Here is a 16,285-nt window from a genome sequence, read left to right as displayed (position 1 = left end):
GCCACGCTCCGCCGTCTTCCCGGCAGCCTTCGCGCGGCCCCTCCGTCTTCCCGGCAGCCTTCGCGCGGCCCCGCCCGGGTGGAAGGTCGGAGCGAGGCCGGCGGCCGCAGTCGGGCTGTTGTTTTTCGTCACGTTGTTGCCGTCGGGCTGCTCCGCCCTTCCCGGACGCGGGCTCCCTCCACGGTAGTGCGGGTCCCACGAGGGCGACGAGACAGGCCCGCGGGCGGGCGGGTGGACATGTGGCCGCTGCGGGTCTACACCCGCAAGAGGCGGGCGGGCCAGAAGCTCAACCGAACTCCGACGCCAGAGCTCGGCCCGGCCGGGAAGGCGGAGGCCCCGCCGGGCCCGGGCTCGAGGCTCGGCCACGGTAAGCACCGCGGGGCCGCCCTGCGCGTCAGGCCCGGGGCGGGTGGAGGGGGCGGCCGGGCCTCAGGCCCGGGGACAGAGGCCCCGCTCCCCGGGCCGCCGGCCTGAAACGTGCCGTCTCCCGCAGGCCCGAGCAGAGAAGGCGCGGCGCGGCGGCTGCCGAGGATCGCGGAGACGGCGGAGCGGAGCCCGCGGGCAGGTGGCGGCCCCGGGCCGCGCAGGTGGGTGACCCTCAGCCCCGACCTCTGGCTAGCGGCCTCGCCCTGAGAGCCAACGAGGAAAGTCAGTAGAATACGCCGGTTTCGCTTTTCTCAGTGCGTAGACCCCAAAGTTTGACTTCGGAAAGATTTGTGAAAGAAAGAAGGAGAAAGCAAGCTGCTAAGTTACCTAAAAGCCAATGAACTAGAACCTCCACGTGCGTGTCGGTGCGTTTCGCCCACTCTGACCCTTCCCGCTTCCCGACGAGCCGCCGGATTCGGAGCCGGCCGACGGTGTAGACTAATGGTGGTGTGTGTGTGTTTGTTTGTTAGCGCCCGGGTAAGAGTCACAGCGGAGAAAAGCCTGGAAGGAAGCAGCGCGGACGACGAGACGCGGGAAGGGAGGATCGCTCCGCTGGGTGTATGTGTTTCTCCTGTAATCCTTGGACACGCTCGGTGTAGACGGCGGCGGTCACCAGCGCGCCTGCAGAGCAAGGAACGTGCTGGTCTTGTTCAGTCGAAATTGCATCGCTTTCTAGTGTTTTCGTAAATGCAGATGTGTCTTTAGACGGGGCCTTGCATTTCTTTTTTTTTTTTGAGACAGAGTCTCACTCTGTCACCCGGACTAGAGCACCGTGGTGTCAGCCTCGCCCACAGCAGCCTCACACTCCTGGGCTCAAGCCATCCTCCTGCCTCAGCCTCCCGAGTAGCTGGGACTACAGGCATGCGCCACCATGCCCGGCTAATTTTTCTCTATATATTTTTAGCTGTCCAGAGAATTTCTTTCTATTTTTAGTAGAGAGGGGGTCTCGCTCTTGCTCAGGCTGGTCTCAAACTCCTGACCTCGAGCGATCCTCCCGCCTCGGCCTCCCACAGTGCTGGGATGACAGGCGTGAGCCACCGCGCCCGGCCTGAATTTCTGACTCAGGTAGATTCATGGTCATGCATTTTCATTTTTTTTCCGTTTACAAGTGTGTTACTGGCTAATTTTCTGTGTGACAAGTGCAGAATGTTACTTGATAACGCTTATGTTTGGTAGCACTTTGGCATTTTAAAGCCATTTTCACATTTTCCATTTGACTTTCCGTTAACAACTAGAAACATGATTTATTACTAAGGATTTAATATGTTAAAGAGCATTCTAATATTAATGCATTGGAATATTATATAACTTCTTGATGTGCTATGTTTAATATAGGTTCTGTACAATATTTTAAAGCTGTACATTAGGGGAAAATTAGGGGAAACTCGGATTTCAAAAAATGGCTTGTGTCTCATGTGACATTAGCATTAAATTTAATAGCCAAGTTCTAGATTTTTAGCTTACATAGTCATCTGTAACATATTTTTGGGGGTGCGCTGTTTCATCATAAGACATTTTTTAAAAAGGTTTTTATATCATATTTTACCAGTGTAAAGTGTACTTTATAGATGATTTATTCTATGGAAAAAATATTTTAAAAGTTTCTTCATATTTTTGTATATTCCTTTCTGTTCCCTTTTTCTGTACTCTTTAAAATTTTTACAAATTGTTGCCTTTTTCTATATTCCCTATACATTCTGTAGTCTTCAAAAATATGATTGTTAGTGTCTTCATAGTGTTTTATTTTGTAATTTGTATAACTATTTTCTTCTAGTTGGGAGCTTGAAATTGTTTCTAAACTTTTGCTGTTGCAGTTACCAGTAGACATCCTATTACAGAAGTTTTATGTACTCACATTGTTACCCTAAGATAAATACTTTGCTGTGATTTATTGCTAAGGGTTGTAAAGGTTTTTTTCCTTTGTAGTTTTGATGCTTAGAATTTTTTTTTTTTTTTTTTGCTACAGCTGGTGGAATGGGACATGTGTTAAGTTTTTGATTCATCTTGGCAAATCAGGACCATCTTGCCTGAAACTTAAAACATATATGTATATGAAATATATAGATAGGTGAAAAGTAGCATGTTGTTTCACTTTATACTTCTTTGAATGCTAGTGACGTTGATACTTTTTTTCTGAAGTTAATTGACAGTTGTATTTCTTTTTTGTGAAGTCTACTTATTATGTACTAAAGATAGGTATACTTTTATACACATAACAAATATTTCTATATTTGTTTATTTGTCTTTAATTTTATTTCTAGTATTTTAGAGTTATCTATCAATGTTTTCTTTTGGTTTGTTTATTTACCTTTATATTTAGAGGACAAAAAGTAATACCTCTTTAGGGGATCAGAAAAATATTCACCTTTATCTTCTATTTGCTGGTTTATCCTACATAGTTAGTTGACTAGTATATTGTTGATTCCCTAGATATGTTCATAGTATTATATTTTAATATTTATTTTTAGATTTAATATTAAATATCAGATTACATCTGAGCAATAAATTTTGAAAGAATCTATTATACATATGAAACTGATATGCAAAGTTGACATTAGTTTTTCATTTTCAAAATAACCAAATTTATGTGATGCAATATTATAAAAGTGACCAATCTTATAATTAGTGCTATGTCTTTAATTCTTACTTCATTTAGGAGTCAGTGACTGACCTCCAGGTTGACAGTGGTTCATCAAATAGTGAACTAATATCAGGTAAGACTGTCAGATGTGAACTCCCTCAGCTTTCTGTCTTTGCTTCAAACATCAGCATCCGTTTGTACCTCGCCCCATCTTCCCATCTCAGTGCAAGCGGTGTCTGTTCCCCGGTCCAAGGTGAATCCTCCTGACTGTGCTCTAGATCTCGTCCTCAGAGCCTCCAGTCACACACCAGTAAATGTGAAATTACAGTTGTGATAAGTATACAAAAGAGAGATTGACTTGAGTGTAATTAATTGAGTTTAGTTTGAGAGATTAGGGAAGGCTTCCATGAGGGGATGACAATTGAATTGAGATCCGAAGGAGAGTAGAAATTAATTATGCAGAGAGATGAGTAAAGAAATACAGGCAGAGGGAACAGCACCTGCAAAGACCCTAACATGGGCGTTACGTGTTCAGCGAACTGAAAGAAGGCCAGTGTGACTGGAGCACAGAGAGTAGGAGGAAAAATGATTGTAAACAAGATTGGACAACCAGTTAGAGGCCTTGTATACTCTTGTAGTCTGTCACAGATACTGATGTTTATCTTTGGAGCAGCAGGAAGACATAGCAGTCATTTTAACAGGGAATGATATGAATATTTTAGCTACAGTATGGAAAAAAGACTAGAATGAAGCAGGAGTGGATGTAAGTAGACCATTGAGAGGCCTACAGTAGTTTAGGAGGGAAATAACAGCACCTTGTATTAGGGTGGTGACACTGGAAATGGAAATCAGTGGGCCTGTCTGGCTGTTTTAGGTAAGGAAGTTGACAGGATTTGGCAGATGAAGAATGAAGGAGATGGAGTTGATGCCCGTTTCTGGCTTGTGTCACTGGACACAAGGTGATGCCGTCCACTGAAAAAAATCTGGTTTGAGGGAAAGACCACGAATTCAGTTTTACTATGTTAAGTTATGAATGCCTTTAAGATGACTAAGTAGCATGTCAAATAGGCAGTTAGATGTAGAAGGATGGAGATAGAAATTTGTGAGCCATCTACATATTGGTATAATCGAAGTTATTTTTGAAAACAAGAAAGGATGTCGTCAGCACATCAGAAGTACGGAGGAATTCCTAAAAATAGATGAGATCAGATTGATAAACATATCAAGAGCAGAGAAAAACCACTGCAGAGGTAAGAGTAGCTCTAGAAATACTCCAAACACTTGGTCAATAAATGCAAAACACTATAATAGAAGAGGCCCTGAAGGAATTGTCACGGTGACAGATGAAGAACTACATTTGAAATACCTGGTCCTTTTCTTATCTCCTTCTTATATTGGAAACACTGGCAGCGAGCGGTGCCTGTTGCCAGGACAAAACCCTGAGAACTGCCACTAAACAAAGTGAACTCTCAGGGCTGGCTCCTAAGGATCAACGTTGGGGCTGGACTGAGAAGCAGAGGAGATTATTTCAGATTGCCACAGGGATAGCAGAGGAAGAAAAAAGTAAAGAGGTAAATAATTTTTATGTTTGTTAACTCCAGGATAAAGATGTAATGTGGCCCTCTGAAGTGGGAACTCTGCTATCGACTTTCAGTGCGGACACGTTAGGCAATTAGAGCAGGGCCCCGGTATAATCTGCTCTCTGTCCCAGAAATTCAGGAGGACATCCCTTCCCAGAATACAGGTTCCGGAATGTCTTATCACTCTTCCAAAATCTGCACAAGCAAGCTGCTGTTTGAAAATTCATACTCACTGCCATATACACAGATTCTCCAATAGGGATGTGAATGAGGCAATGGGTACAGCCAAACCTTTGGAGAAAACAGCGCCTTGGAAAGAGGCAACAAGTATGACAAACAGAAGAACTAACATCTGAGGAAATAGCAGAAAACCTTAAGCATCTTTTTAGATACAAGAGGCCATTGAATCCATAATATAACAAGCTGCTATAAAAATATGTGTAGTCCCTGGATTGGGATTAATTCAGCTGAAAATCAAATTAGTGAGCTAGAAAATAGATAGAGGAACATTTCCTAGAATATAGTGCTCAAGAAATGCTTTTCTCTCCTTCCACTCCCTTCTTTGCCTGGTTAACTTTTGTATGTTCTTCAAATATAAATTCCGGTGTCATTTTTACTGGGAAGCCTCTCCTGACCTCTCTTCTCTCTTTCTATTAATAGATGACTTATTCTATCCTGGTAGTTCTGTGGCATTCTGTGTACTTCTGTCATGGGACACAAAACGGTAACATAATTATTTTTGTTTGTCTTTTCATCTTGGCCCTAAAACGTTGAGAAATAGAACTATATTTTCTCTTCCTATCCTGGGCTTGGAATGTAATACACTTGCACATGCTTGTTGAATGGGTCTTGTACTCTATTTAGAGAAAATAAACCGTTTAACTATAATAAGCAGCATCTTCTAAAATCATAGTTTAAATATACGAGAAATATCCTTGGTTACTAGATTTATCAAATTGATGTGTGAAAAGTTTAAGGAAATAGAAAATAGACTGTAACTTACAAACTACTTATGTTCTAAGAGTTCATTTGCTGATTGATATTTGAATCTTGGAGTTCTGTTTCCCATAATACTGTAATTGGTTAAGTTTTGAGCAGCCCACAATATTCTATTTAACATATAATTAATTGTTTTAATTCTACCTTGGAATCTGGTAACTTTGTAACATGTTGAATAATTAAGGATTTTATATTTAATGCGAAGATTGAATATGTATGTTTACTTATTCTTTCTGAAACCCCACTAAAATAACAATAAAGGCATGATAAAGGTTTGAAGCCACAAGGTTTAAAAAGACAGAAGAGATCTCAGCTGGTAAGAGATAATAAAAGTTTGCAATCTGAAAGGAAGGCACATGAGTTATAATTGACCTAACAGACCTTAAAAAAAAAAAAAAAAGCTGAAAGCTAGGTGTCTGGAATACAGACAAACCAAGAAGCAAACTTATTTAGGGTATAGGTTCAGGAATTAGAGCTATCACATTCCTGAAGGAATAGATACAGATAGTATTGAAAATAGGATTTTTGGTAATCTGTAAAAGTAGCAGTTAGATGATTTGATCCTTTCCCCAACGCTATGTAGCCAGGCAGCTGCTCTATTTCTTACCCTGGCAGTCCAGAGACATTGAAGCAGAGGGACTGGACTCAGGGGTGCTGGTACTGCTCAGGCAGGGATGTGGCACTGAAAACCAGCGGTGGTGGAGGGAAGAGAATTAAGTGAAAGTCTGTGTACTTAGTTGTAAAGTCCCCAGGCCCCTTACCCACTTCCCAAATCTTCTTGTTGGGGTTTATTTGCCTTATTCCTCTTTTGGAAACTTCTCTGCCCAAGAGAAGACCATATTCTGACAGTATGGGCTGGTCCCTGTCTAAATCCTCAGTAAATCCCATCTCTTCCTAAGCCCCATTCATGATGCCATTTTAGTGCCTCATTCTTGAACACTCAAGATTTACCATGCTTGAAGTAAACATTTAAAATAAACGATAGATACCAAAGAGAAACTTGAAAAATACAGACGATACAAGGAAAAGAAATCTTTTTAAAAAGCCATAGTTTCCTTAATATCCTCAAGGTGATAAAAAGTGTTGTCTCCATGAAACAAGTGCAGGCTACTATAAAAAGCATTCAGAGAACAAAAAGAATTTTTTAAAAATAAAAATATAAAATCAGAAAATATTCTATAGCATTGGATGGTAAATTTAAGGAGATATTCCAGAAAGTTGAACAAACATCAAAAAGAAGATAAAAAATAAAAATAGTGGCAATGGTGACACAACTCTGTAAGTATACCCAAAGGGTAAGTTTTATGGTATGTTGATTAGACCTCAGTAAAGCTGTTACTTTAAAAAGAAAAATAATTAGAAGATGAGTCCAAGAATTGTAACATCTGAAAAACAGTAGTTCCTGACATTACAAACAGAAAGAAAGTTATTAAACACGTAAAACTAGAAATTTTTTTAGAATTAAAAATGGTCATGAGTGTGTGTGTATATATATATATGTACACACACACACATATATATATATGTATATGTTGAAAGAGCCTTTCAGTGTCTGAAAAGTATGAACAGAGATGTGGAGAGCCAAGTTTGGACAGTGCAAGCTAATTGTGCCGATCACAATAAATGAAGAAAGTCCCACACTAAGGTACAATATTATATAATTTTAAAATCCCCAGGATCAAGAGAGAAGTCTTTCAGTTTTCTTCAGAGAAAAAAATCACTTGCAAATAAGCAACCATGGATATGAGTGGCTCTTCAGATAATTCAGTAATGTGTTAAAAATATGAATGGCATTGGACTTGTGAAGAACAACTCCGGGAGCTGGAACATGGAAAAAATGCATTTGAAATTCTGAAGAGAAGTGATTTTGCAGAGACAGGATGGATCCCTACTCAAAATTTGACTTGGATGTCGAGACTAATGACACCAGCGATACACATTGAGGGTATGGAAAAGTTTATTACTCACTCAGTGAAGCTTTCTGGAGAGAAAAGCGCTTCCAAGCAGCACTGAAAATGAGAGTGCAGGGAAAGGAGACTGGCCTGTGGTTTTCATGATGGCTAGAAGGTGGGCCCTGGTTGAGGTTTCCCATGTGTGGTTTGAACTTGCTACTGTTGCCAGAAGGATGGAGCACTGAGGCTTTCGTGTTACCTCACCCACATGTGAGTCAGAAGGGGAAGAGGGAACAGTAAGGTTTAAAAGCTGCCACACATCAAAAAATGGAATCAGTCTCTAAATATAATAACCTAGAATTCTATACCTGGCCAAACTGTCCCTCAAGTGTTAAGATAGTATAAAATTTTTCTTTTTGTTTTTTGGAGACAAGGTCTCACTCTGTTGACTGGGCTGGAGTGCAGTGGTGTCATCATAGCTCACAGCAACCTCAAACTGCTGGGCTCAAGTGATCCTCCTGCCTCAGCCTCCTGAGTAGCTGGGACTACAGGGGCATGTCACCGTGCCCAGCTAATTTTTCATTTTTTTTTGCAGAGACAGGCTCTTGCTCTTGCCTAGGCTGGTCTCGAACTCCTGGCCTCAAGCAATCTTCCCTCCTTGGCCTCGCAAAGTGCTAGGATTATAGGTATGAACCACTGTTTCTGGCCGAAAATGTAGTTTTTAAGTACATTTAAGTTTCTAACTTGTAGGCCAGGCGCGGTGGCTCATGCCTGTAATCCTAGCGCTCTGGGAGGCCGAGGCGGGCGGATTGTTTGAGCTCAGGAGTTCGAGACCAGCCTGGCAAGAGTGAGACTCCGTCTCTACTAAAAAAAAAAAAAATAGAAATTATATGGACAACTAAAAAATTAAAAAAAAACCTTCTGACTTGTGACATCAGAAATAATCTCCCACTAACACAGCATGAACATTTATTTATTATTTTCTCTACCCAACTACCTAGGTGATATGTTCAGGGCTTTTTCTTGTTTCTGAGCCTGGCTTGAGTTCTGGGGCATGGTGGAATGGGAAGCTCTGCTGTGAGTGGTATTCGTGAAATTTTAAGGACTAGAAGGCAAGAAAAGACATAGCAACCCATGAGTGGGAAGGATGAAGACAGAGTGAGAAGAGTAAAAGTTAGCAAGGACAGAGACCAGACACTCGAGGGTGCTCAGAGGGATGCCTACTTCTAAAGCTGCGGAGGTGGAGAAGGGTGGTAGATTGGACCGATTTGGGTTACAGTGGTTGGCTGAAGGAGGTGACCAGGTAGGAGGAAATTGCCAGCTTTAACAAGGTGGTTGGAATAGGAGAAGAAGTTGTAGTCAGGTCAAAGGAGAAAGGATAAGGAGTTAGTTGTCTCAACTAGGTAATGGATGAGCAGAGAGGCATAAATCAGCGCCAGGGCAGGGGATAATAGGTTTCCAGAACAATCCTCCCCTTTGATCTTTTACCCCCCACACATCATTTTCTATCAGTGTTGACCTCTGTCTTGTCTTATTGAAAGTGTTTAATAAATGCTGATTAAATATAGCAGAGTATGTTTTTCCTTTTTAAACCTTCTGGTTCTCCTCAACTTTTAATACTGTGTTCTAGCCCCATCATTTATTAGACAGTTCTTCATTCTAGTTCACTCTTGTAGGCATGACTTTAGGATCTCTGAATCTGGAAAGATTCTCTGTTCAGAGATTTTGCCCATTTTCTTATTGAAATGTATGTTTTATTAAGTTTTCAGAGTTCTTTATATTCTGTACTCAGTACATTTACAAATGTTTTCTCCCTATTTGTAGGTTGTCTTTTAATCTGAGTCTCTTGAAGAAAAGTTTTCAGTTTTGGTAAAGTCCAGTTTATCATCGCTGTTGTTTTATGAATCATCTTTTTAGTAAAGGAATCTTTCACTCAGTGTCACAACTTTGTCCTGTGTTTTCTTTAGAAGTTTTGTAGTTTTAGGATTTTCATATAGGTCTATGATCCATTGAGAGCTAATTTTTTACATGATGGAAGGTGAGTGCCAAGTTTTTTGTTTTGTTTTGGCATATGGGTATCTAGTTGTTCCACGATTTGTTCGAAAGACATCATTTCTCCATTGCATTGTCTTTACATTTTGAACAAAAATCAGTTGCTCATATATGTGTTGGTCTATTTCTGGGCTTTCTGTTCAGTTCCTTTAATCTATTTGCCTTTATTTAGGCTCATTGTTTTTTAGATGGAATAACTAGAATAACCCTTTTCTCTCCTCAGCTAGTTAGCTTACAATTAGTAGGTTACTTATACATAAAACTTGAATTTTTGAGTTAAGACTTATAACTAACCAAAGTAGAGAGGGAGTAAGTTACAAAACTAAAACTTTGAAAAACAGTGGGGAGTGGGGAGAAAAACAATGGAAGAGGATTATAATGTATTTTATCAACATCAAAAATAGGCTGGGCATGGTGGCTCACGCCTGTAATCCTAGCACTCTGGGTGGCCGAGGCAGGTGGATTGCTCGAGGTCAGGAGTTTGAGACCAGCCTGAGCAACAACGAGACCCCGTCTCTAGTAAAAATAGAAAGAAATTATATGGCCAACTAAAAATCTATATAGAGAAAAATTAGCCGGGCATGGTGGCGCATGCCTGTAGTCCCAGCTACTTGGGAGGCTGAGGCAGTAGGATCGCTTAAGCCGAGGAGTCTGAGGTTGCTGTGAGCTAGGCTGACGCCACGGCACTCATTCTAGCCTGGGCAACAAAGCGAGACTCTGTCTCAAAAAAAAAAAAAAAAAAAAACATCAAAAATAGAATTAGTTTCTAAGATTCATATTAAAATGGTTTAAAATATGCCATTTCAGTTGTATGTGGAAATACTTTTACATTCTTAGTATGCAATTAAATATATACATGTCTACAGATTTGAATTTTTATGATTTCAAGTCTTTTTTTCTATTGAAACATTTTACCCATTTTGTTTGCTTTTTTATCCTACAGGATTAAGTTTGCAGCACGATATTTCCAGTTCTCTTCTGAGCTATTCAATCACAGACTCTTACACAGGATGCGAGAGTGTTGAAGAGAGTTTAAGTAGCTTCCCATCACCTGAACTGTTCAGAGGATCAGATTATTTAGGTGAGAAAATAATTTCAATCTTAAATTGCTCTACTGTAGAAATTGTGTCTTTGTCCACAAATCTCCAAGGAATAAAGGTGCCTTTGAGAAGACAGCTCTTCTTCCTCATCAGCACCTCCTTCCCCGACCATTACCCATCGCGTTCTGAGCTCAGTCACAGGACTATGGAGCAAAAGCCCTCAGATCGGGGAAGGATGAGGAAATGTCATTAAGCATTTACATGTAATGTACATCCAATTATTAATCAATTTTGCACATAAAGAATGTACATTTGTTCTCTTGAACTATGGACTATCTTTTATTTCCTGTATTTCTCTTATTTTTCAGCAAATGTTAGCTAGGCCAAGTCCCTGCTTGAATTTTTTCTCTATAAATTAATACTTATTTGCATTTATTATATGTATAAATATGGCCTTTGGCTAATGATGGCAGATTGAACACATGCCTTTGTTTACAACTTTCTGCAATGGCAGAAAATAGCTTTTTTTTTTTCCCCCTCTTTTAAAGTCATAAACCCACAAGGACAAAAAGTATTAGAAGAAAGCATATGCCGGGTATGCTGGCTCACACCTATAATCCTAGCACTCTGAAAGGCCAAGGCAGGAGGATCGCTTGAGGCCAGGAGTTGGAGACCAGCCTGGGCAAGGTAGTGAGACCCTGTCTCTCAAAAAAAAAAAAATTAGGCTGGCATGGTGGTGTGCACCTCCAGCCCCAGCTACTCGGGAGGCTGAGGGAAGAGGATTGCTTGAGCCCAGGAGTTTGAGGTTGCAGTGAGCTATGGTGATGCCACTGCACTCTAGCCTGGGCGACAGAGCAAGATTTTGTCAAACAAACAAATAAACAAAACCAAAGATAAAAAAAATAGAAAAGATGAATAAAAGCAAAAAAAAAAAAAAAAGAAGAAGAAGAAAGAGAGAAAATATCTAAAGATACTGACCTCAGGAATCCTTCAATGAAACTGACTAGTCGGAAAGAATACCCTGTAGTGAAGCCAACTGTGTGATAGGCCCACCTAGGTTATAGGGATTCCGTGTGGCCTTTTAGGTATGAGCAGAGAGCTAAGGACTACTGGACTTGTGAGGAAAGCCTCTAACATGAAAAAAGTAACAAAATGTAAGAGTGGCATCAGCAAGATGCTGGAACAGGAAGCCCTGGATCTTCCTGCTCCCCACGGACACACCATTTCAACAGCAGTGTGTGGACCAGTTCTGTTGATGAGAAATGCAAAAACTAGTTGAGGGGCTCCTGCATGCTAGGCGAGCTTGGACCAGCTGCATTAAGCCAGTAGGGAAATGGGAAACCTCCATTCAACATCATCTCTGCCCTTGGGATAGCACCATACAGTGGGGAGGAAGCTCCCAGCACCCAGCTTCTCCCTGGGGATGGACAGAGCTGGACGTTGCCTCCAGTGTTCCAGCGTATCCTGGGGCTGCCTGTGGGACTGGCTTGTGTCTCGCCCGGCTTGGAGTGCTGACAGGACCTGACAGACTCTAGGTGCCTGGAGGCCACCAAGAACAAGGCGGTTGCTTGGACTAGCACAGAGATTTGAGAGGCCCACAGAATCTCTGGCTCGGCTGATTGGTGGGGGTGTTCTCCTGTGCAAGGCCAGTCTGTAAGGCTGGAAGAGGTGGTGGTTTTTAGTAAGTGCAGATACCAATGCCAAGTGAAGAATGGAGACACATGGTCTAAACAAAAGGAACACGGTGAAGCCCCAGAAACGGACTCTAATGAAATGGAGATACAGGAATTATCCAACAGCTAATTCAAACTAATCATCATAAAGATGCTCAACAAGCTCAGAGGAGCAGTACAGGAGAACACAGTGAGAATTGCAACAAATAGAATGTTTTAAAAACAACCAAACAGAAACATTAGAGCTAAAGAATACAATAATTGAACGTAAAAATTCAATAAAGAGGTTTAACAGCAGACTAGATTAAGAAGAAGAAAGAATCAGTGAACTTGAAGACAAGTCATTTAAAATTAATAGGAGTTCCAGAAAAAGGTAATGAAAAAAACAGAGGGAGAAAAATTATCAAAGAAATAATTGAAGAACATTTTCTGGAGCTAAAAAAAGTACTAATTTCCAGGTTAAAGGGACCACAGTGTGCCTACTGCCATAGATGAAAACACCAAGGCACGGCATTATGAAACTTCAGAGCACCAGGGAATGGAATAAATAAGATGGATTTATACAATTTGGCAGAGTTTGGGATTAAATAGATGAAAAATACATAGAAAACTAAACAAATGAGAAAAAAAGACTTCTACTGACTCCAGGAAAAACAAAAGGTAGTCACAGCATACCACCAGAGTAAATATTTAATAGCATTTTTATAGCATTTTATCAGCATCATGTCTACATTGAATATTGATCTAACTGAGTATGTGATAGTATGGGAACAATGGAGGGGTGGGAAAAGTGGGGATGGAGGAAGGGAGTAGCTCATTATATAGTGGGACGTCAACAGGAATCTTAAAACTGATATCAAGTAATAGCAGTTTAAGTACAGTCATCTCTGGGTATCTCTGGGAGTCTAGTTCCAGGACCTCCCTCAGGTAACAAAATCCACAAGTGCTCAAGTCCCTGATACAAAGTGGCACAGGATTTGCATGTAACCAATACACGTCCTCCTGTATTCTTTAAATCATCTCTGGGTTACTTAGAATGCCTGATACAATGTAAATGCTCCGTAAATAGTTGTTAGGCCGTATCCTTTGGGGAATAATGACAAGAAAAAAGTCTGTATGTTTGGTACAGATACAGTTTTCCTTCCAAATGTCTATTTACTGTCTTGATGCCATCAAGTCTTCTCTTTTTGTTCTGTCTCATCAAAACTTTCTTCAGTTACCATAGGTTGGTGTGGGCTGGGGCCCTAAGTTGAGGAGGTGGGGAAGGTAACCCCTGTAGGCTGTTGTTCAGAGTTTTATGCCATTTCCCTCTGCTTTTTTAGACTGGGAGTGTCCCAGATTGGAAGACCACATGCAATGGAAGAATTCCACTCTTCTGGACACCAGTAAAGCAGTGACAATAGAGAAGGCACCACAGTTTTCAAATCTCTCTGCAATTTTAAGTGAGTTTCACGTCACAGGGGAACATCCCTCATCTGTGTTGGAAAAACAAAATATTTTATCTCTTGATTGATTTCTAAGCTAAGTTTATCAGTTGGATTGTGTTTGGCTACAAACTAGTAGTTGTTTAAGTACATGTGGGTTTGCTTTTTTTTTAAATTAAAAAAAAATTTTTTTAGAGATAGGGTCTGGCCATGTTGCCCAGGCTAGACACAAACTCCTGGGCTCAAGTGATCCTCCAGCCTGAGCCTCCCAAGTAGCTGGGGCTGCAGGAGGTCCCACTGCACCCGGCTGGGTTTACCTTTTTGTAACTTTTTACTCTGAACTAATTTTAGACTTGGATAAAAGTTATAAAAATAATGCGGGGGCTTCCCATATAGCTCTCACCCAGCTTTCCCTAATGTTACCTTATATAAACCTTAGTACAGTGATCAGAACCAAGTTATTAACATTGGTGTAAAATATTAACTAAACTGCAGAACTTATTAAAATTTTTACCAATTTTTCCATTAATGTCTTTTCTTCTGGTTCAGTGCCTATCCTGGACCCTCCATTGCATTTAATCATTATTTTTCCTCAGTCGCCCACAGTCTGTGACTGTTCCTGATCGTTCATAATCTTGTCACTTTTGAAGATTACTGATCGGTTATTTTGTTGAATGTCCCTCAGTTTGGATTTGTCTTGATGTTTTCTGGTGATTGCGATTCGGTTATGCAGTTTTTAGCAAGAATACCACACAAGTGGTGTTGTGCCTCAGATCGTATTATGGGCTTTATGATGTCGTTATTTTGTGTTACGGATGATGTTAAATTTCATCACTTGGTTGAGGTAGTATCTGCTGGGTTTCTCCAATGTAAAGTCACTATTTTCTCTTTGTAATTAATAAATAATCTAGACAAAGGTAGTTTGAGACTGTAAATTCTGTTTCTCCACAAACTTTAGTTCACTACTTTTAGCAGCCGTCAGAGGAACCAGTTGGCTAAAACCCTTATTACCACGGTGTTTGTCTGATGAAGATTTTATATTCCACTCTTTCATGCTACATTTATTGATTGGAATTCTCCTGTAAAAGAAGAACTCTCTCTTTTCTGCCATTTGTTTATTTGATTACTTACATCAGTGTGGACTCATGGATATTTATTTTATTCTATGGACTAAAATCCAATACTTACATTATTTATTTACTTATTTATTTAATTCTAGTAGATATACAAAGTAGTTTTGGAGGTGTTAACCCAGGCCCTGTGAGAAACACAGTTGTTAAATAGATTACAGTATTTATGTATAGTTCTTTTTATCTTTAGCATTATAGTGTCCAGTCAAAATAATTTTCCAAAGTTACGTAAGTTAGTTCTCTTTTCTCCCACACTCTTTAGTGTATGAGAAGTGTTATTTACTTGTAATGTGTAGAGTTAGATCCATTGTTACTGTTGGATTCAATTTTGGGTTCACCCATCCTGTTTGATTTTGTTTATTTATTCAGCGGGTACGTGAAGGTATATGAAACATTACTATTGTTCTAAGAGTCATAGCTATATAAAAAGGTATCCTTAGAAATTATCAGTTTCTCCTTTCTTCCTGCTACCATTCTCCTTTCTACCCCTTTGCTACCCATGCTCTGTAGGTAACCAGTCTCTTTAGTTTCTGGTTTATGCTCCTTGTATTTCCCTCATATAAATGAGCGGATAGCTGTGTATTTCCTTGCGTCCTCCTCTTTGATACATGATGGATACCGCACTATATAGCTACTCTTTTTTGCTTTGCTTTTTCCACTTAGCAGTATGTACTAGAAATCCCTCTATATGGGTTTATAGAGATCTTCCTCATATTTTTTATAGCTGCATAGTACTCCACTGTGGATGTACCTGTTTATCCAACCACTCTCCTGTGAATTGGGTATTTAGGTTTTTTCTCAATATTTTGCCACTACAAATAATGTTGCAGTGAATATATTTTCAGAGTTAGGATGGCTGGGTCAAAAGGTAAGTTTATATGTAGTTTTGTTGGATATTGACAAATTTTCTTCCAGAAGGATTAAAACCATTAGTATTCTTAGCAACAATGTATAAAAGTATTTGTCTCCCCATATCTTCACCAACAGAATCTGTTGTCATGTTTTTAAATTTTTGCTACCCTAATAGGTGAGAAATGATATCTTTGTATTATCTTGATTTGCATTTCCCTAATTATATGTGAGTTTAAACATTTTTCATATATTTGAGAGCCATTTTTATTTCTTTTTGTGTGCGTGAATTTTTCTTTCAGGTCTTTCTCCCGTTTTTCTATTTGGTTTTTCATCCTTTATTCTCAATATATATACATATGTGTGTGTGTATATATATATATATTTTTTTTTTTTTTTTTTTTAGATACAGGGTCTCACTCAGTTGTCTGAGCTAGAGTGCAGTGGCATCATCATAGCTCACTGCAGCCTCCAACTCCTGGGCTTAAGCAATCCTCCTGCCTCAGCTTCCCGAGTAGCTGGGACTACAGACATGCACCACCATGCTTGGCTAATTTTATATTTTTATTTTTTGTAAAGGCTGGGCTGGTCTCAAACTCCTGGGCTCAAGTAATCCCTCGCCTTGTCCTCCCAAAGTGG

General features: G+C 40.2%; 1 protein-coding gene across 1 annotated transcript in view; it reads left to right on the top strand.

The window, feature by feature from the left end:
• The first annotated feature begins 237 nt into the window (after positions 1-237).
• The window catches only part of MEIKIN (meiotic kinetochore factor), a 55,349-nt gene continuing 39,301 nt past the window's right edge, over positions 238-16,285 (top strand). The window contains exons 1-6 of the mRNA XM_045552396.1: positions 238-367; positions 494-587; positions 897-984; positions 3,083-3,140; positions 10,474-10,611; positions 13,566-13,685. Of these exons, the coding sequence (XP_045408352.1) occupies positions 238-367; positions 494-587; positions 897-984; positions 3,083-3,140; positions 10,474-10,611; positions 13,566-13,685 (628 nt within the window). The remainder of the gene's footprint in view (positions 368-493; positions 588-896; positions 985-3,082; positions 3,141-10,473; positions 10,612-13,565; positions 13,686-16,285) is intronic.

This window comes from Lemur catta, chromosome 5 (assembly GCF_020740605.2).
Source record: "Lemur catta isolate mLemCat1 chromosome 5, mLemCat1.pri, whole genome shotgun sequence".
Lineage (NCBI taxonomy): Eukaryota > Metazoa > Chordata > Mammalia > Primates > Lemuridae > Lemur > Lemur catta.
Note: the sequence above shows the minus strand (reverse complement) of the source record. Positions and strands in the feature narration are given on the sequence as shown.